Raw genomic sequence first — 14205 nt, 5'->3', positions numbered from 1 at the left:
CTGCAAGTTGCAACCTGCTTTCTATGAACTGTGGCTACACTGTCAGTTCAGTTATCTATTTCTTTACTGTACTAATCTCATCTGAAAGGCATGTGTACCACTGAGGGGCGGTTTGGAAGCTGGGTGGAAATCTACCTACTAGCTCAGTTCTCAAAGTTTTCTATATGCTAATTAGGATCAGATGCATGCATGCACAGGTTGGGGTGAGCCTAGGAATTAAAATGCAACTTTAGGGGCCGGCCCGGTGGCTCAGGCGGTTAGAGCTCCATGCTCCTAACTCTGAAGGCTGCCAGTTCAATTCCCACATGGGCCAGTGGGCTCTCAACCACAAGGTTGCCAGTTCAATTTCTCGAGTCCCGCAAGGGATGGTGGGCTGCGCTCCCAGCAACTATAAACGGCAACTGGACTGGGAGCTGAGCTGCGCCCTCCACAACTAAGACTGAAAGGACAACTTGACTTGGAAAAAAGCCCTGGAAGTACACACTGTTCCCCAATAAAGTCCTGTTCCTCTTCCACAATAAAATCTTAAAATAAAAAAAAAAACAAAAAACACTCTGAAACATGACTTAAAAAAAAAAAAAAAAAGCAACTTTATAAGGTTGCTTCCCCTATTCCTCCCTTTCTGTGATTTTCCTGGTACTTCCAGGTTCCCTGGGACTCCCCTCACAGAATCTCTGGAGAAACCATGCACTTCCACAATGTGAGCAGGGCTACGTGGCAGGAGGACAGAGAGAGAAAAAAAGTAATAGGTTTTGGTTCTGAACTTTTTGAGCCCCATCGCCACCCTATGGAGGGGAAGTCTCTCTCTTTTCCCGGTTTTGGCTCCTGTTACCTTCTGCTGCCCCTCAGAACTGTCTGTGGGCTGGGGCACAAGAGAAAGGGAAAAAATGAAAAAAGGAGGGACCTGCCCCCTTTTCTCTGAGCTTTAAGAGTTCCCTTCCTCCCCAAAAAATAAAGGGACATAAAAATCTAAACAAACAAACAAAAACCCCAAACAAACAAACAAAAAGTTCCCTTCCCTGCTCTGCAAGCTGAAACTAGAGGGTGTCTCCTGGAGCTTCTCTGTCTGCACCGAGCGCGCGTTCCCAGTCTTTATGCTGCCCTGCGCTAAGGCCAGGAGACACCACAAGGAAAACACTAAGCTCACCACCAGCTCAGCGGTACTGGGAATTTTGGTGTGCTTCCCCATCTTCCTGCTGCTATTTATCTCCTGAACCTTCAAAGAGCTGTGCCCTGTATCGACTGGCTCCAGTGTGTAGTTAGGCTCAGTGGAGAAAAGGGGTGATGGGGTATGCATGCACCATCTTACCCAGAACCAGGGCTCTCTGCCTAGTCATTTTTTATTATGTGCTGAATATTGTTTTCACAAAATTGTTTGTGCGGGTAATGTGGTGTCCAGAATGGTGTCACCTTCCTGTAAAAAGAACCTGTGTGCTTCCACCTAAGCACATGGCATTCCGAGGTTGCCTTCAGGAAGGCACCGTGCTCTGAGTAGCTCCTCTCTCTGCCTGGCCCAATTCCAGCTAGCCCTTCCTATTCCAGCACTATACTCCAGCAAGGCCAGCCACCTGGCACAGGGCTCTGAGCCCCTTTTTCTCTAGCCAGGTGAGCTGTTGAAGCCTCAACACTCAGCCTCTCCACCTGCAGGAATGGAAAATGCCCCCAGGGAAACAGACCAGTACTGGGCCACATCCTGAGTCTCCACCCTCCTCCGGACCCCAGCCTGGTAACTGTCTAGTCTTCAGAATTCCTGAATACCTTCAAGAAGATGGTCTTTACAATTCATCCAACTTTTCCTATCATCCTCAGTGAACGGTTAATCCAAATTAACAGGTCTGCCATCCCTGTAACTGGCCACCTCTTTTATCGTTTTTTATAAAGGTTTCCTGAAGTTGGTGCACAGATGAAGGAACTAGGGTTTAACTCCAAGCATGTCCTAACTATTAAATCATACTAAACATTAGCTTTATTTTATAAGGTTTTTCTCTCCCCCAATTAACTGGGTGAATGTGTATCAAAATCATAAAGCAATATATAACCACATTCTTATTTTAAAATTAATCCACTGCAGATAGTGCTGCTTCTCCCTTGACCCCTCAGCCCAGTTTGGGCCTGGCCCTTTACCAGAGGTCACCAAGTCTGCCTGTGGCTCTGCTGGGGGTTATTAGGCTGACCCTTTCCCCATGGGAATGAATCTCCAAAGGCATAATGTAAGTCACTGGAAATACATGGTACAAAATTAAAACTAATTTACACATATTTTTAACGAGTGTACAGTAGTCCCTCAGCATGGCATATGCTGCCAGACCCCCATTGGATGCCTGAAACCACGGACATTACTGAACCCGGGATATACTCTGTTTTTTCCTCTACACACATACCTATGGTAACATTTAATTTATAAATTAGGTGCAGCAAGAGATTAACAACAATAACATAATAGAACAGTTATAACAATGTAATTAAAGTTATGTGAATGTGGTCTCTCAGCTAACTCGCACTAATTTCTTCTTCCTTCTTCACAATTTCACGGATAGAAAGTTCTTTCTTACCATAGATCTTAGCACCCTCGGCATACGATCTTTAGTCTCTTATTAAGTCAAAAACTTTCACCTTTTCACTTAGAAGCACTTTACAGCTTTCTCTTCGGCCACAATCACGAGCATCACTACTCTTGTGCTTTGGGGCCACTATTAAGTAAAATAAGGGTGACCTGAACACAAGCGTTGTGATACCGTGACAGTCGATCTGATAACCAAGACGGCTACTAAGTGACTAAGGGCAGACAGCATCTACAGTGTGGAGAGGCTGGACAAAAGGAAGATTCACGTCCTGGGTGGCAGGGAGCAGGACAGTGCAAGATGTCATCCCGCTACTCAGAACAGTGCAATTTAAAACTTACGAATTGTTTATTTCTGGGAGTTTCCATTTAATATTTTGGACCACGGTTGCACACAGAAAACTACACCACAGAAAGTGAAAATGCGGATAAGATAGAACTACGGTACCATAAATTAGGTCAAGTTATATAATCGGCAACTTTTTCCTGCCAGCTTCTAGGGAATTAAAGCTAAGTCTGTTTAAGTGATTATTTTCAGCCTCCCAAGGAACCACAAAATCAAGATTTAACCAACAGTCCCGAGGGCAAGCCTATTTATTGGTTTGCCCTTGCAATACAGGTGCAGATCAATATCCGAGTGTCATTTTCCTTGGTGACAATTTAAAATCAGAGTCTTATCACTACAAGGGACTTTCCCACTCCATCCCAAAACAAGCAGGGTGTCCCTGCAGGTGGGCCACGAAGACGGTAAGGACAAGGAGTTACGTGTTTTGAGACGACACCAGTAAGAAAGAGCGAGGGCAGAGCCGTTTCAGCACACACCTGTGCACAGCACAGGGGCCCAGCAAGCCCAGGCCTGAGTGTTGCCTGGACATGGCTCACTCGGTAGGAAACCTGGACAGGGATGCAGCGACGCAGGCTGCTGGGGCTTCGGGATGGCCCCGCAGGGCAAGGCCCTTGCATTTCACTGTGCTGTGCACACGGGCTGGCCGGTGAACTCTGAGTCCAGGAAAGCCAGGCTAAGGACCACAAGGTGACATGGAGTGAGACGTGGGACAAAGGAGCAGGGCGGAGTTATTAGGCAGGCCTGCCTGGGGTGCTGGCTGCTCCTACCTGGGCTGGCTTCTGGCTGCAGGGAGCTCAGAGGAAGTGGAGGTGAAGATTTGGGGGCCTCGGCCGCTGGGTGTTCGGCCACCGGACAGATGATAAACCACCTCTTCCCCGTGTGCAGGACTAAGGACGAGACAGAAACAGGAACAGCTGCTGAAAGTGAGCGTGCTCCTCCCAGGCCGGCATGGCCCTCGCCATTGGCACAAGACCTGCCACAGGAGGCTTTAGGAAATTCATCTCCCACCAGTGGGGGGCTATGCAGCCCACTCGGGGCTCCTCGTGGCCACTGGAGGCCCTTGCAAGCATCCCCAGCACAGGCTTAGCTCCTATGACACACAAGGTACCATCAGGGAAGGGATACTGCTGGCCAAGAGACCAGAAGGCAGCAGCCAAGTCCACACCTGGGACAGACAGAGTGGCTGTCCTGGGGTGGTGGGGTGGTGGTGCTCTGAAAATGCCCCCATGTGACAGCCAAACCCCCTAACAATATGCTCAGTGGGGCTCTTATCAAACGCTTGCTGGGAGACAGAACAGACAATGACAGAAATGCTGCTTCCGAGGCAAACATGGGTGGGGTGTGGCCCAGGAGGCAGACATACCGTTCTGCTGATACACCTGGGCATTGGCTTGGGATTGGCGACTCTCCTGAGGGAGGTAAAGGGTCAGAAATCAGCAGACTGTGTGCACCGAGAACTGGGAGCACTTTGGTGCCCCCAGATATCCCAGGGCCTCAGAGCTTGGGTGTTTCCAACTGGACACAGGTGCCCACCGCCTGCCGCGTCCCCCCCCACAATGCACACCCTGAGGGCTCCTGCAGTAGGCACATGATGTCCGAGCATTGCTCTCAGAGCCTGTGGCTGGGAGTCAGCAGGCCCTGGGCTTCCCATGACCCCGCAGGCCCACTCACCTCCCCAGTGCCCAGGCCGCAGGTGCTGAGGGGCGGCGGGCTGGCCCCAGGGTCAGAGCCACGGTCGGCATCCGTGTCCTCGCTGAGCATGTCCTCCGCCTTGTCCATGACATCCTTCATCTGCTCAATGAACGTCTCCCGCTCAACCTGCAGGATGAAGTCATGCTCCACCTGCAAGAGCACAGCAGCTGTGGGAGCGCGCGGCCGTGGGAGCGCGGCGACCTGCCCGGTCCTCACGGCCTGGTCTGCTTCATTTCTGCTCCGTAGTAAACCCCGGAGGTGACACATGGCCAGGGGGCTTGGTCCCTGAGCCTGGGACTGCACAGCTCAGCAGGAACACCTATGGCTTGAGAAGCAGGCCGCCTGATGACAAGCCAGCACAGCTAGAGGACAGGAAAGGCTGGCCACAAACATTCCCTCAGCGGGGGCTGGCAGCTGAGGACCCCAGGGACACAGAGGAGACAGCCTCACCAACCAGGGAAGTCACTGACTCACCTGACCCAGTGGGACCCCCACTTACCATGTATGTGGCGATCTCGTCGGGCGCGTCCCCATCCAGGTCAAACTTGAATGTCACCATCTTGTGGTTGTGTGTTTCCAGCTGGCACTCCACCATCTTGTCACCCGTGTTGCATACCTATGGGACACTGGAGCAGTGAGACCAAGGAGGAGACCGCTCCCAGCCAGTCCTGCGCCCACCAGCCTGCCGCGCCGGGCTCCTCACATTCAGGATGGTCAGCCGGGGACGGTTAGCCCTCTCCTGGCGGGAGCGTGTGCGTGTGGACCTTCGGTGATGTTTCCGGGTGGGCTTGCCTTCCAGTTTCCCCCCACCAAACGCACCCTCACAGCCATCACTCAGCTCCCTCGCAGAAGTGACATCGGAACCGCCGTAGCTGCCGGAAAACCAAGAATATTACTGAGCCCACAGAAACGACCTGCAATCTGGCCTCACATGAGAAGCTTGGCTTTTCAGAAAACAGCCAGAAGCTCTAGCATCTGAGTGTGCTCAGCTAAAAAAACCCATGCCCAGCAGAAAAGCTCCCGAGCCTGCTCGGAATCCTGGGCGGCTCTGAGGTTGTGGGGGACGCTTGGGCTTTCTGATCCGAGACCTGGGTTCTCTCAGCCTACTGACCTGTGAAGCAGCCAACCTGCTTACAGTAAACATCAGGATTAAGAAACAATCGTGTTCCATGCCTCAGTCTCCCTATCTGTATCTGTGCAATGGGAACATGCCAAGCAGTGGGGCTGCTGCAGAATCTGAGGAGAGTGCAGAGCAATGCGCTCAGTGCTGACTCACCGGGAGGTGGGACGCAGGGTCACGTCCTACAACCAGGCCCTGCCCAACACGACATGTCCCAGGACTAGGAGACACCGAGGTGTGCGCTGGACTCTGCTCTGCCCTCCCAGCCTCCCCCACCTCCTGGACCTACTGACTCTCCCTTCTGGAGCATTCTCGGTACCACAGACCAGCGCCAGGACCTCGAACACAGCTGGGAGTGTCTGACAACGACTACATTTCAACAAGTGACGACAAAGACCCCAGAGGAGCTCCCTGAGGCTTCCCCAAGTCAGGCTCAGAACCAGGGAATGTTGTCAGAAGCCCAGACATGTGGGGGCAGTGAGGCGGGATCCCTGCACCCCGGCAGCAGGCAGGCTGAGTTGGCATGTGGGCCCACACCATCCCCGTGCGTCCCACCTGAGCCGTTACCTCTCACAGCTCTGCAGGAGACCGGGCTGCTTGTCTTGTGAGGCCTGCTCCTGCAATAAAACCATGGAAAGGAAGATGGATCACAGTGGATTCCCCACGGCACAGCCACAGGCGGCCGGCTGTCTCCCGACCTCCACAGCCCAGCCCACTGCCCGCTCCCTTCTGACAACAGGGCGGCAGGTGTGAAGGTTTTTATCTCGTTGGAAGCAAGTGGATTCCTAAACGCTGGAGCCTCCCCTTCTCAAACACACTAACCCACTCTGCTCACCCCTACGAGGCAGCACATGCACCCAGGGAGGCTGGTGGCAGAGGCCTTCCCATCACCTCCGAGGGAAAGCACTCTAAACCTCTGTGTAAAAGTCACCCCCCTTCCACCTGGATGTGCATTGAAGGAAAGTGTGACACGGCGGCAGAGCGAGGAAGAACGGCACCCACAGCTGTCCTGGGGCACATGCTTCCACCTTCCCCAGTGCAACCCGAATTCTGGGGCTGAGACCCAAGGGCACCGCAAGGGGGGCTGCTGCGATGCTTGGGCCAGGCATCGGGGTGACACGCTGGATTCCTAGCCCCATGGGGAGGGCACACACCTCAGGGGCCAGCTCTACTGTCAGCTGGACAGCTGGGCAGGAGCTGGAGAGCCCAGGACCACTGGGCAGTGGTAGGTTAGAAGGCGGCAGGAGCGCAGTGGTCTGCACGGGCAAGCTTTGAGCAGCAGCCACCATCACAGGGGCCAGGGAGCTGGGGAGCTGAGGCAGGAGCTCAGGGGCAGCAGGTGGCACTATTTCCGGCAGAGGTGGGGAGAGGACGGCAGCTGGAGTGGGCACCGTGTGGACCTGGGCGGTGATGTCCATGGCATACGGAGGTGGGTGGCCAAGCAGGACCTGGGGGCACAGAGGACAGGGATGCAAATTGGGGTGCCTTGCTGTCCCTGAGGGGCCCTGGGCATCCTGCGGCAATGCAGGCCCTTCCCTGTCCAGCCAGGCAGTGAGCACACCTGGGCTGCGGGTGTCAAGTTGTGTCTCTCCAGTGCGCCCACGCCCCCCACTAGCAAGGCCTGGCCTCAGAGAATGTTTGTACAGTTAGCAGACACAAACAAGAATAGGCACTCGAGTCCACACTTGTGTAAAATCTAACCTAAAACCACAATCACTTATGCACCTCTAGCTGAGTCAGGCTGAAAAGCCGTAAGTGTGGTCACTCAGCAGCACCAACACCGGCTGGACTGCATGCTGCCCCAACTCCTCCTCCTGAGGAGGGGGCCCCGTGGGGCAACCTGGGAGGCAGGATTGACTCCTTACTGTTTTCTCTTTAAAAACTATCAGCGGAGAGGCTAACAGGCAGGAGTGCCCCAGCCAGAAATGGCAGGAGACTCCATCCTGCTCCAGCTCAGGGTTGAAGTCAGAAGTAGGACGACCCCCTGCTGCGCCTGCTGGCACAAGACGGGTCAGCCACAGGGAAGCCCGTGGGGCAGCCAGCCCAGCCCATCAATAAAGCCCAGACCCACCCTTAGCCAGGCAGTGGGGAGGCCCTGGGCCTGGCCGGTGACCTCTGAGTGCATAGTGCCTTCTCCAGCCACAGGTTGAGCAAACAACCCAATGTCAATGACGTGCCAGGCCAACGTGGGCAGCAAGTGCCCAGGCCCTGATGCTGCAGGCCTCCAAGCAGGCCTCGGCTTTCCCGAAGGCCCTGACCCATGAGTGGGCGTTACTCTAAGTAACAGACTGTCCAGGCGCTCGCTCAGTCGGGACATGGGACTGTTGTGCCTCCTCACACTTGTGTTTAATCAACAGAAACCATCCTTCCCGTCTCCAAAAACAAATCCCTTCTGTGAAGACAACAAGAGGCGTGTCCAGCATTTACATACACTCAGGACGTGGAGTCTTAGTCAGGCTGGAGTAATTCCCATGAGCTAAGGGCACCTGGCACCCTGGAAAGATATGGGATGAATCTTCCTGACAGAACCAAAAGGGAGCATCAGCCCCACCTTACAAAGGAGGAACCTGAGCTTTAAAAGGCAAAGGATGGTGCCCATGGGCACAGGGCTGTTGAGGTTTAGAGCCAGAGTGGGGCCAGCTGAGGGGTGCCCAGGTGAGAGGTGACCAGGTGAGAAGATCCCCAAGTAAGAGGCCCAACCCACATGAAAGGCCCCCAGGTGAAAGAGTGCCAAGGTGAGAGGGTGCCCAGGTGAGAGGCCCCTCAGGTAGGAGGGTGCCCTGGAAAGAGGCGCCCAGGTGAGAGGCCCCAACACTACTCCTGTCCTCACACAGGCTGGATAACAGCCCTGACACTCTCAAACATGTGGGGCCTGTGGAGCCACCACGAGGCCAGCCCATCCAGCAGGGCAAGTGTCCCTGTTTCCCTGCAGTCAGCCTGGCAAGTCACTGAGACCCCCACCTGACTGGGACATCATCCTTGGCTGCCATCACTGCCTTGGAACCAGCAGCCATGTGCCTCCAGCACTGCCCAGCCCATGACTGACAGACCCCCCCCTCCAAGAACCCTGGTACCCCATTTCCTGGCTGCTGACATGGGGTCTAGGAGGGGACAAACAGGCAGTGTGAGCCTTCCCAGATCCCACAGGAGCTGACACAGCCGCATACAGATTGCCAGGCGCCACGTACGTGAGGGCAGGTGCCGTGACCCCGTGTGGCTGGAGACCCCCCCCCACGAGCAGCTGCTACTGACCCTTGGGAAAGGCCCACAGTGGAACCTTTGCCACCATGATCCTTTGGCTCCTGACTTGTGCCAGGCATGGGAGGGCAGCATACATCCCCATGCTGGAGACAAAGGCAAGCCTGCAGAGCCGTGGCGCCTGCTCGTGCGTACCTTCTGCCCGCACCCCCGCCCAGGTGCTCAGAAGGAGAGAGGCCTGCAGACCCTCACATCGCTGGGTGCCACGGGGTTCCCAGTGCCTAGAGGGCAGGCCCCCAGCAGGTGGATTACCTGGCTCCCCACCCCAGTGGCAGGAGCCGTCTGCTCGGGAAGGCGGGTGATGCTTGGCGGGTGGGGCTGTGGCAGCGTGGGGGGTGCTGGCTGCGGAGGGGTGGCCCTCAGGCTCTGTGCCGTGTGGAGGGGAGAAGGCGGGACGTCGCTGGGCACTATCTGTGGAAAGGCTGCCTGGTACACGGGCTGGGCCGGGAGCTGGGCCACGGCAGGATGAATGGACAGGGCAGCCATGCCCTGTGGGGCCACAGCCAGCAGAGGGATGGCAGTGGCGGCGGCTGCCACGTTTGGCACAATGGTCCGGCATGGCATGGTCAAAGGGGCCCCGGCGGGGTGGGGCAGTTTGACTGTCTGCAGAGGCAAGGCCGGTGACGTGGGCAGGGGAGCAGCGGTGTTGAGTGGGAGGCTTGGCAAGATGACGGCCGGAGAGAAATACTGAGAAGGGGGAGGCACAGTGGGCCCGCTGGCAGCCGGCAGGTCGGGGAGGCTGTCGACTGTGGCCAGCGGAGCGACGGGGGGGATGACAGGAAGTGGAGGCATCTGAAAGAGACATGAGCATGTCAGCCCCACTGCCTGGAGGCACACCTGCCCCAGGCAAGAACAGCCACACCCCCCGCAGGTTCTGCCCAAGACACTTTCATGCAGCTGCCAAAGGAACTCAAATGTACATCTAATTTAAATGGAACCAGGTGAACAACATGTTCAACCAGAGAAGGAAAGGCAGGAGGCTCAGAAGGGCGAGGGGCGCAGGAACCACCTGGGGGCGCTCCCTTCAGTACCACCATAGAGGGACTCTGGGTGGCTCCAAAGATGGCAGAGGAAGCTCACATGCACGCAGTCACAGCAGTGACCACCAGTTCACAGCTTTGGCATGTTTCATTCACAACAGCTAGGATGGTGAGGACCACCAGACAGGGCCCAAGCAGCTGAAGTTACTTTGCCTGATTCTCTCTAATCTGTATCAGTTCACACTGAGACTAAATTCCCTGGCAGGTTCTCTTGGGGAAAGCATATCATTGAGCCCCCTGCTGCTGGCCATGCCACTTAGCAGGGGGGAGGGCGTCTCCCTACAGTGGAAGCTTCCAAACCTTCCATGTCCGGTCTTCCACCCTGGAAAGTCCCAGTGTCTGGATCCCACGCTTGAAACACTTCAGCAGATTCTCTGACAGTCCCTCTTTAAAGTAAAGCCTCTCCGGTGACAGGCACGTGAGCACCATGTAAGTGCCTTTGTGTGATTATAAGGCAGCAAAAATGTACAAACCAACTTCTGTGTATCTGAAAAGCCACTAACTGCCATGACCACCAATAAGCAAGGCAGCTGCTGGACAATGAAAGTGACTCTCACACAACATGACGAGCACAGGCCAGGTGACGGGGAACAGCTGACAGGTCAGAGCCGCTGGGGGGCAGGGTGAGCCGCAGGGACACTCACACCCTCCTCATGAAGCAGCACTTCCATCACTGTCCTGAGACAACTGTGACAGGACCATGAGATGAAAGCCATCCCCATGACCAACAATGGCATTAGCCTGGGCAACGGCACCCGAGGACCAACCATGTGGCATCAAGTGTCACTGGTCACACAGTGCCCACCCCCGCCCCCAAGGGACCATGGTCAGCATGGCCTCAGATGGCTCTAAGGACAGACAGTGACTGTATCTGCGTACCTGAGTCAGGCAAACATAGCCCGTGCCAGACACACCTGAGACAGACACAGGGCAGGTGGGCACCGCGGCCCTACTGTGGGAGAAGGGTGGAGGACAGGAGTAGGGAGGTACCTGCGGAGGGACTTGAGCGAGTGGCTGCAGGGGCATGGGTGGCATCTGGAGGGGCTGCAGCTGAGCAGGGGCCACCTGGGAGGTCGGAGCCAGGTACGGAGGCAGGTGGGGGGGCCCTGGCTGGAGAGGGCCCACAGGCTGCGGGGCCAGGACCTGTGGCAGGGGTGCTGGCTGGGCCAGCGGAGGAGGCTGGAGGAGAGAGGGGGGGCTTCTCTTAGACCAGCGTCCTGCTGAGAGATGCCCCAGGTGCTGAGACATGACAGAAAAAATCAACGAGCACGTGCGCACGCATACACCCACCCAGCAGGAGCCCAGGACAGGAAGACTTGGGAGAATCATTGTATGTGAGCGAGGCCCCTCCAACTGCCATGGGTCCACAGCCACAAGAGACCCGCCCTAACTCCCATCGGCACCTGGGCCCAGACCAGCCAACACAGATGGTCAGGGCAGACTGAAGCACCCATGGTGGCCACAGGGAGGGGCAGCCTGCACTCACCTGGTGGCCAGAGGGCATAGGCTGGCCTGGGCCAGTCGGCACGGGGGTGAAGCTCATGGCCGACTCCGGGAAATGCTGCTGTGGAAGTGGAGCTCGGGTGAGGGGCAGGACAGGGCCCACCGACACGCCAGGCTGTAGAGAGCAGCAGGGGCCAGGCTCAGCAGCTGCCCTGAAGACCCCCACCCAGCCACGCATGTGACAGCCGCAGGGACCCATCTCTCACTCCCCATGCCCAGTCCTGCCAGGGATGCTTTTCCTAATAACATGAATCAGCAGAAGCAAGGTGTGGTGGCCCCTAAGCCGAGAATGGCCACAATTCATAACCAGAGAACATTCTGGAACATCAGCTCCACAGAATGTTATGCAACCATGAGAAAAAATCATTATAAGGGCTTTGTGAAACCATGGAGAAATGCTTGTTATATCCCTCACTGGGGAAAAGATACAAATGTACGTGCTTCTTGTCTATAGTACTATACAACACGTACGCATGTGATACGTTCATAGAAAACAGAAACTTGGGAACAAACTGCGGGACAGCACCAGATGCAGAGGTGTTCCAGAGGCGGGGTCTCCAGCAACTTGGACAGTAGGAGAGAAATGGGGCCACAGATATGAGCCCTCACGCATGGGCACAAGAAGTCCCAGAAGAGTGGCTCTGCTCCCAAGCCCTCTGTCCTCCACTGGGTCCCAGGAGCAGCTCACCACAGCAACCCTCCCCAGGAGCCCTGGGCGTGCCCTCGGGACCCCCTCCAGGCCCCACCCTTCTGTCCAAGATGTAAACAGGCAAGACAGGGGAAAAATGCTCCAGCTGAGTGGTCTGGCCCGCCCACCCTTGACCTCCCTGTGCCCGGGCTTCCATCTGCGCGCGGAAGCTGGGACTGGCCGGGCGCTGCCAACATGGACAGAGCACACCCTGCAGGAAGGGAACACCTAGTAGGACGCTCCAGCTCACCTCCAGCACAGGTGAACCAAAAGTTAAGAAACACCACTGAGCAAGAGGCCTTTTCCTAAAAGCTGTTCCTGCCATTTAAAACTGTATTTCACTTCATTTCGTGAAACGAGCAAAACTGCAAAGGCACATTGCCAGTGAGTCCCGGACTCGGATGAGCAGAGGCAGACACTTCAACTGCTTTTACAAAGGGGCCTTCTGTTCCCAAGCAGACAGCAGGAGAGGGCGGAGAGAGCAAGGCGGCCAGAGGCTGCAGGGCCCGGGAGGCAGTGTGCCAGCGAGAGCCCGGGGCACTGGGGCAGCTCCTAGGGCAGGGGCACCAAGCCCTGGCCCGCTTCTGGGCCTTGGGGTCTAACCTGTCTCTGGACCCCACTCCACTGCCTGCCTCGAGGCCAACTTCTGACTGCTTGGGGCTGCGAAGCAAGCGATTCTTTTACTTTCTTCAGAGTGAAAAACAAATCAGAATCGAAAAACAAATGTCAAATGTGACCCTCTCATCTAGCCATTTCCATTTCGCCTATTAGGCTTACCCAGTATCCCACATTCAGGTATAAGCATGAGGCCCTTTCCATCCAGCTTCTCAAACAACACAGAAAACGTTTCCCACGATTCAGCCTCATCTATACCTCTAACATTTAACAGCTGCCTCCTACCTGGCAGAGGTGCCATCCCCTCAGGGAAGCTGAACAGACAAAAATCAAAGGTTTCCGTACTACAGATGATGCCAGCTTTGCATGGCTCTGAGAGTGGGACCCTGGCAGCTCATCACAGCTTTGCAAGCACTGGGTGTCACTGGCTGCTTGTTTTCTCACCAGGCAGCTCTCTCAGGGTAGGTCACAGCCTGCGCCAGCCTGCAGCCCTGCAGTTACTGACAAGGATGGGCCTCCCATGGGCCTGCTTTTGAATGGCCAGGAACTGACCACAGGCCAGCAAAGCCTGGATAGTCCATCACAGACTGCACGAGGGTCTCTGGTGCAAGAGCTGAGCTGACTCACCGCGACGGAAGGCTGGTAGGCGCCCAGCGAGGGCAGGCTACGTGGCAAGGCGGTCCCATCGCTCACGCTCACTGGGGGGCTGCACACACTCTGGGCAGTAGGTGGCACTGCATCCACCAGCGAGCCTAGCACCACGCTCTGCTGGCTGCTCTGCGAGTCCGAGTACACGGTAGAGCCCTGGCCGCTGTCGAACGTGCTGTCGGCTAGGGAAGACAAAGGCACAGCTCAGAGGGAGCACCACAAACGTCACTCCCACGGCATTCTACACAAGACTCGGAGGACGCAAACGTGGGCTCACACATGAACGCTTGGCTCGTCCGTATGTTTTCTTCTGCAAAACAAAGACTTGGTTATGTTTCCAGATCACATAAGTACTGAATGTGGGTCATTTTACACAGTCAACTACAGAGCAGTATGGGCACTAACTGTACCACCCAGAGATGACCCTGGTGGGGGAGGGGTGTGGCACCACTGTAGGTCACCCCGGGCCCCAGGGGGGCACCTCACACAGGCCTCATAGGCAGGACAGCTGCTTCCCTGGCTTAGATGGGGACCCCATGTGGCACCAAACTTGTACTTGACAGTGACCCTCATTCAACTCGTCAATGGAGCAAGGGATCTTGAGAGGCCAATGGGATGTCCAAGTTAGGAAGCGCTCCAGTCATGTGGAAGAAACAGTTATCACATGGAGGCACGGGGGGGACCCTGACCCCCTTTATTGACCATGGCAAAGAGCCTGAAGCAGGGAGATCTGGG

At 55.9% G+C, this 14205-nt stretch overlaps 1 protein-coding gene across 11 annotated transcripts in view; it reads right to left on the bottom strand.

The window, feature by feature from the left end:
• WNK2 (WNK lysine deficient protein kinase 2) overlaps positions 1–14205 on the bottom strand; it is a 110343-nt gene that overhangs the window by 49450 nt on the left and 46688 nt on the right. For 9 of the 11 annotated variants that reach the window (XM_074330181.1, XM_074330182.1, XM_074330187.1 and 6 more), the window contains exons 9-19: positions 13450–13652; positions 11503–11634; positions 11007–11195; positions 9229–9768; positions 6873–7166; positions 6286–6335; positions 5302–5470; positions 5098–5214; positions 4578–4748; positions 4270–4315; positions 3674–3793 (exon numbers count right to left, since the gene is read on the bottom strand). In XM_074330181.1, the coding sequence (XP_074186282.1) occupies positions 3674–3793; positions 4270–4315; positions 4578–4748; positions 5098–5214; positions 5302–5470; positions 6286–6335; positions 6873–7166; positions 9229–9768; positions 11007–11195; positions 11503–11634; positions 13450–13652 (2031 nt within the window). The remainder of the gene's footprint in view (positions 1–3673; positions 3794–4269; positions 4316–4577; positions 4749–5097; positions 5215–5301; positions 5471–6285; positions 6336–6872; positions 7167–9228; positions 9769–11006; positions 11196–11502; positions 11635–13449; positions 13653–14205) is intronic. The other 2 variants (XM_074330183.1, XM_074330188.1) reach the window with 2 other exon arrangements.

The sequence above is a fragment of the Rhinolophus sinicus genome, linkage group LG04 (genome assembly GCF_036562045.2).
Source record: "Rhinolophus sinicus isolate RSC01 linkage group LG04, ASM3656204v1, whole genome shotgun sequence".
Lineage (NCBI taxonomy): Eukaryota > Metazoa > Chordata > Mammalia > Chiroptera > Rhinolophidae > Rhinolophus > Rhinolophus sinicus.
This window is presented reverse-complemented; position numbering and strand designations above follow the sequence as displayed.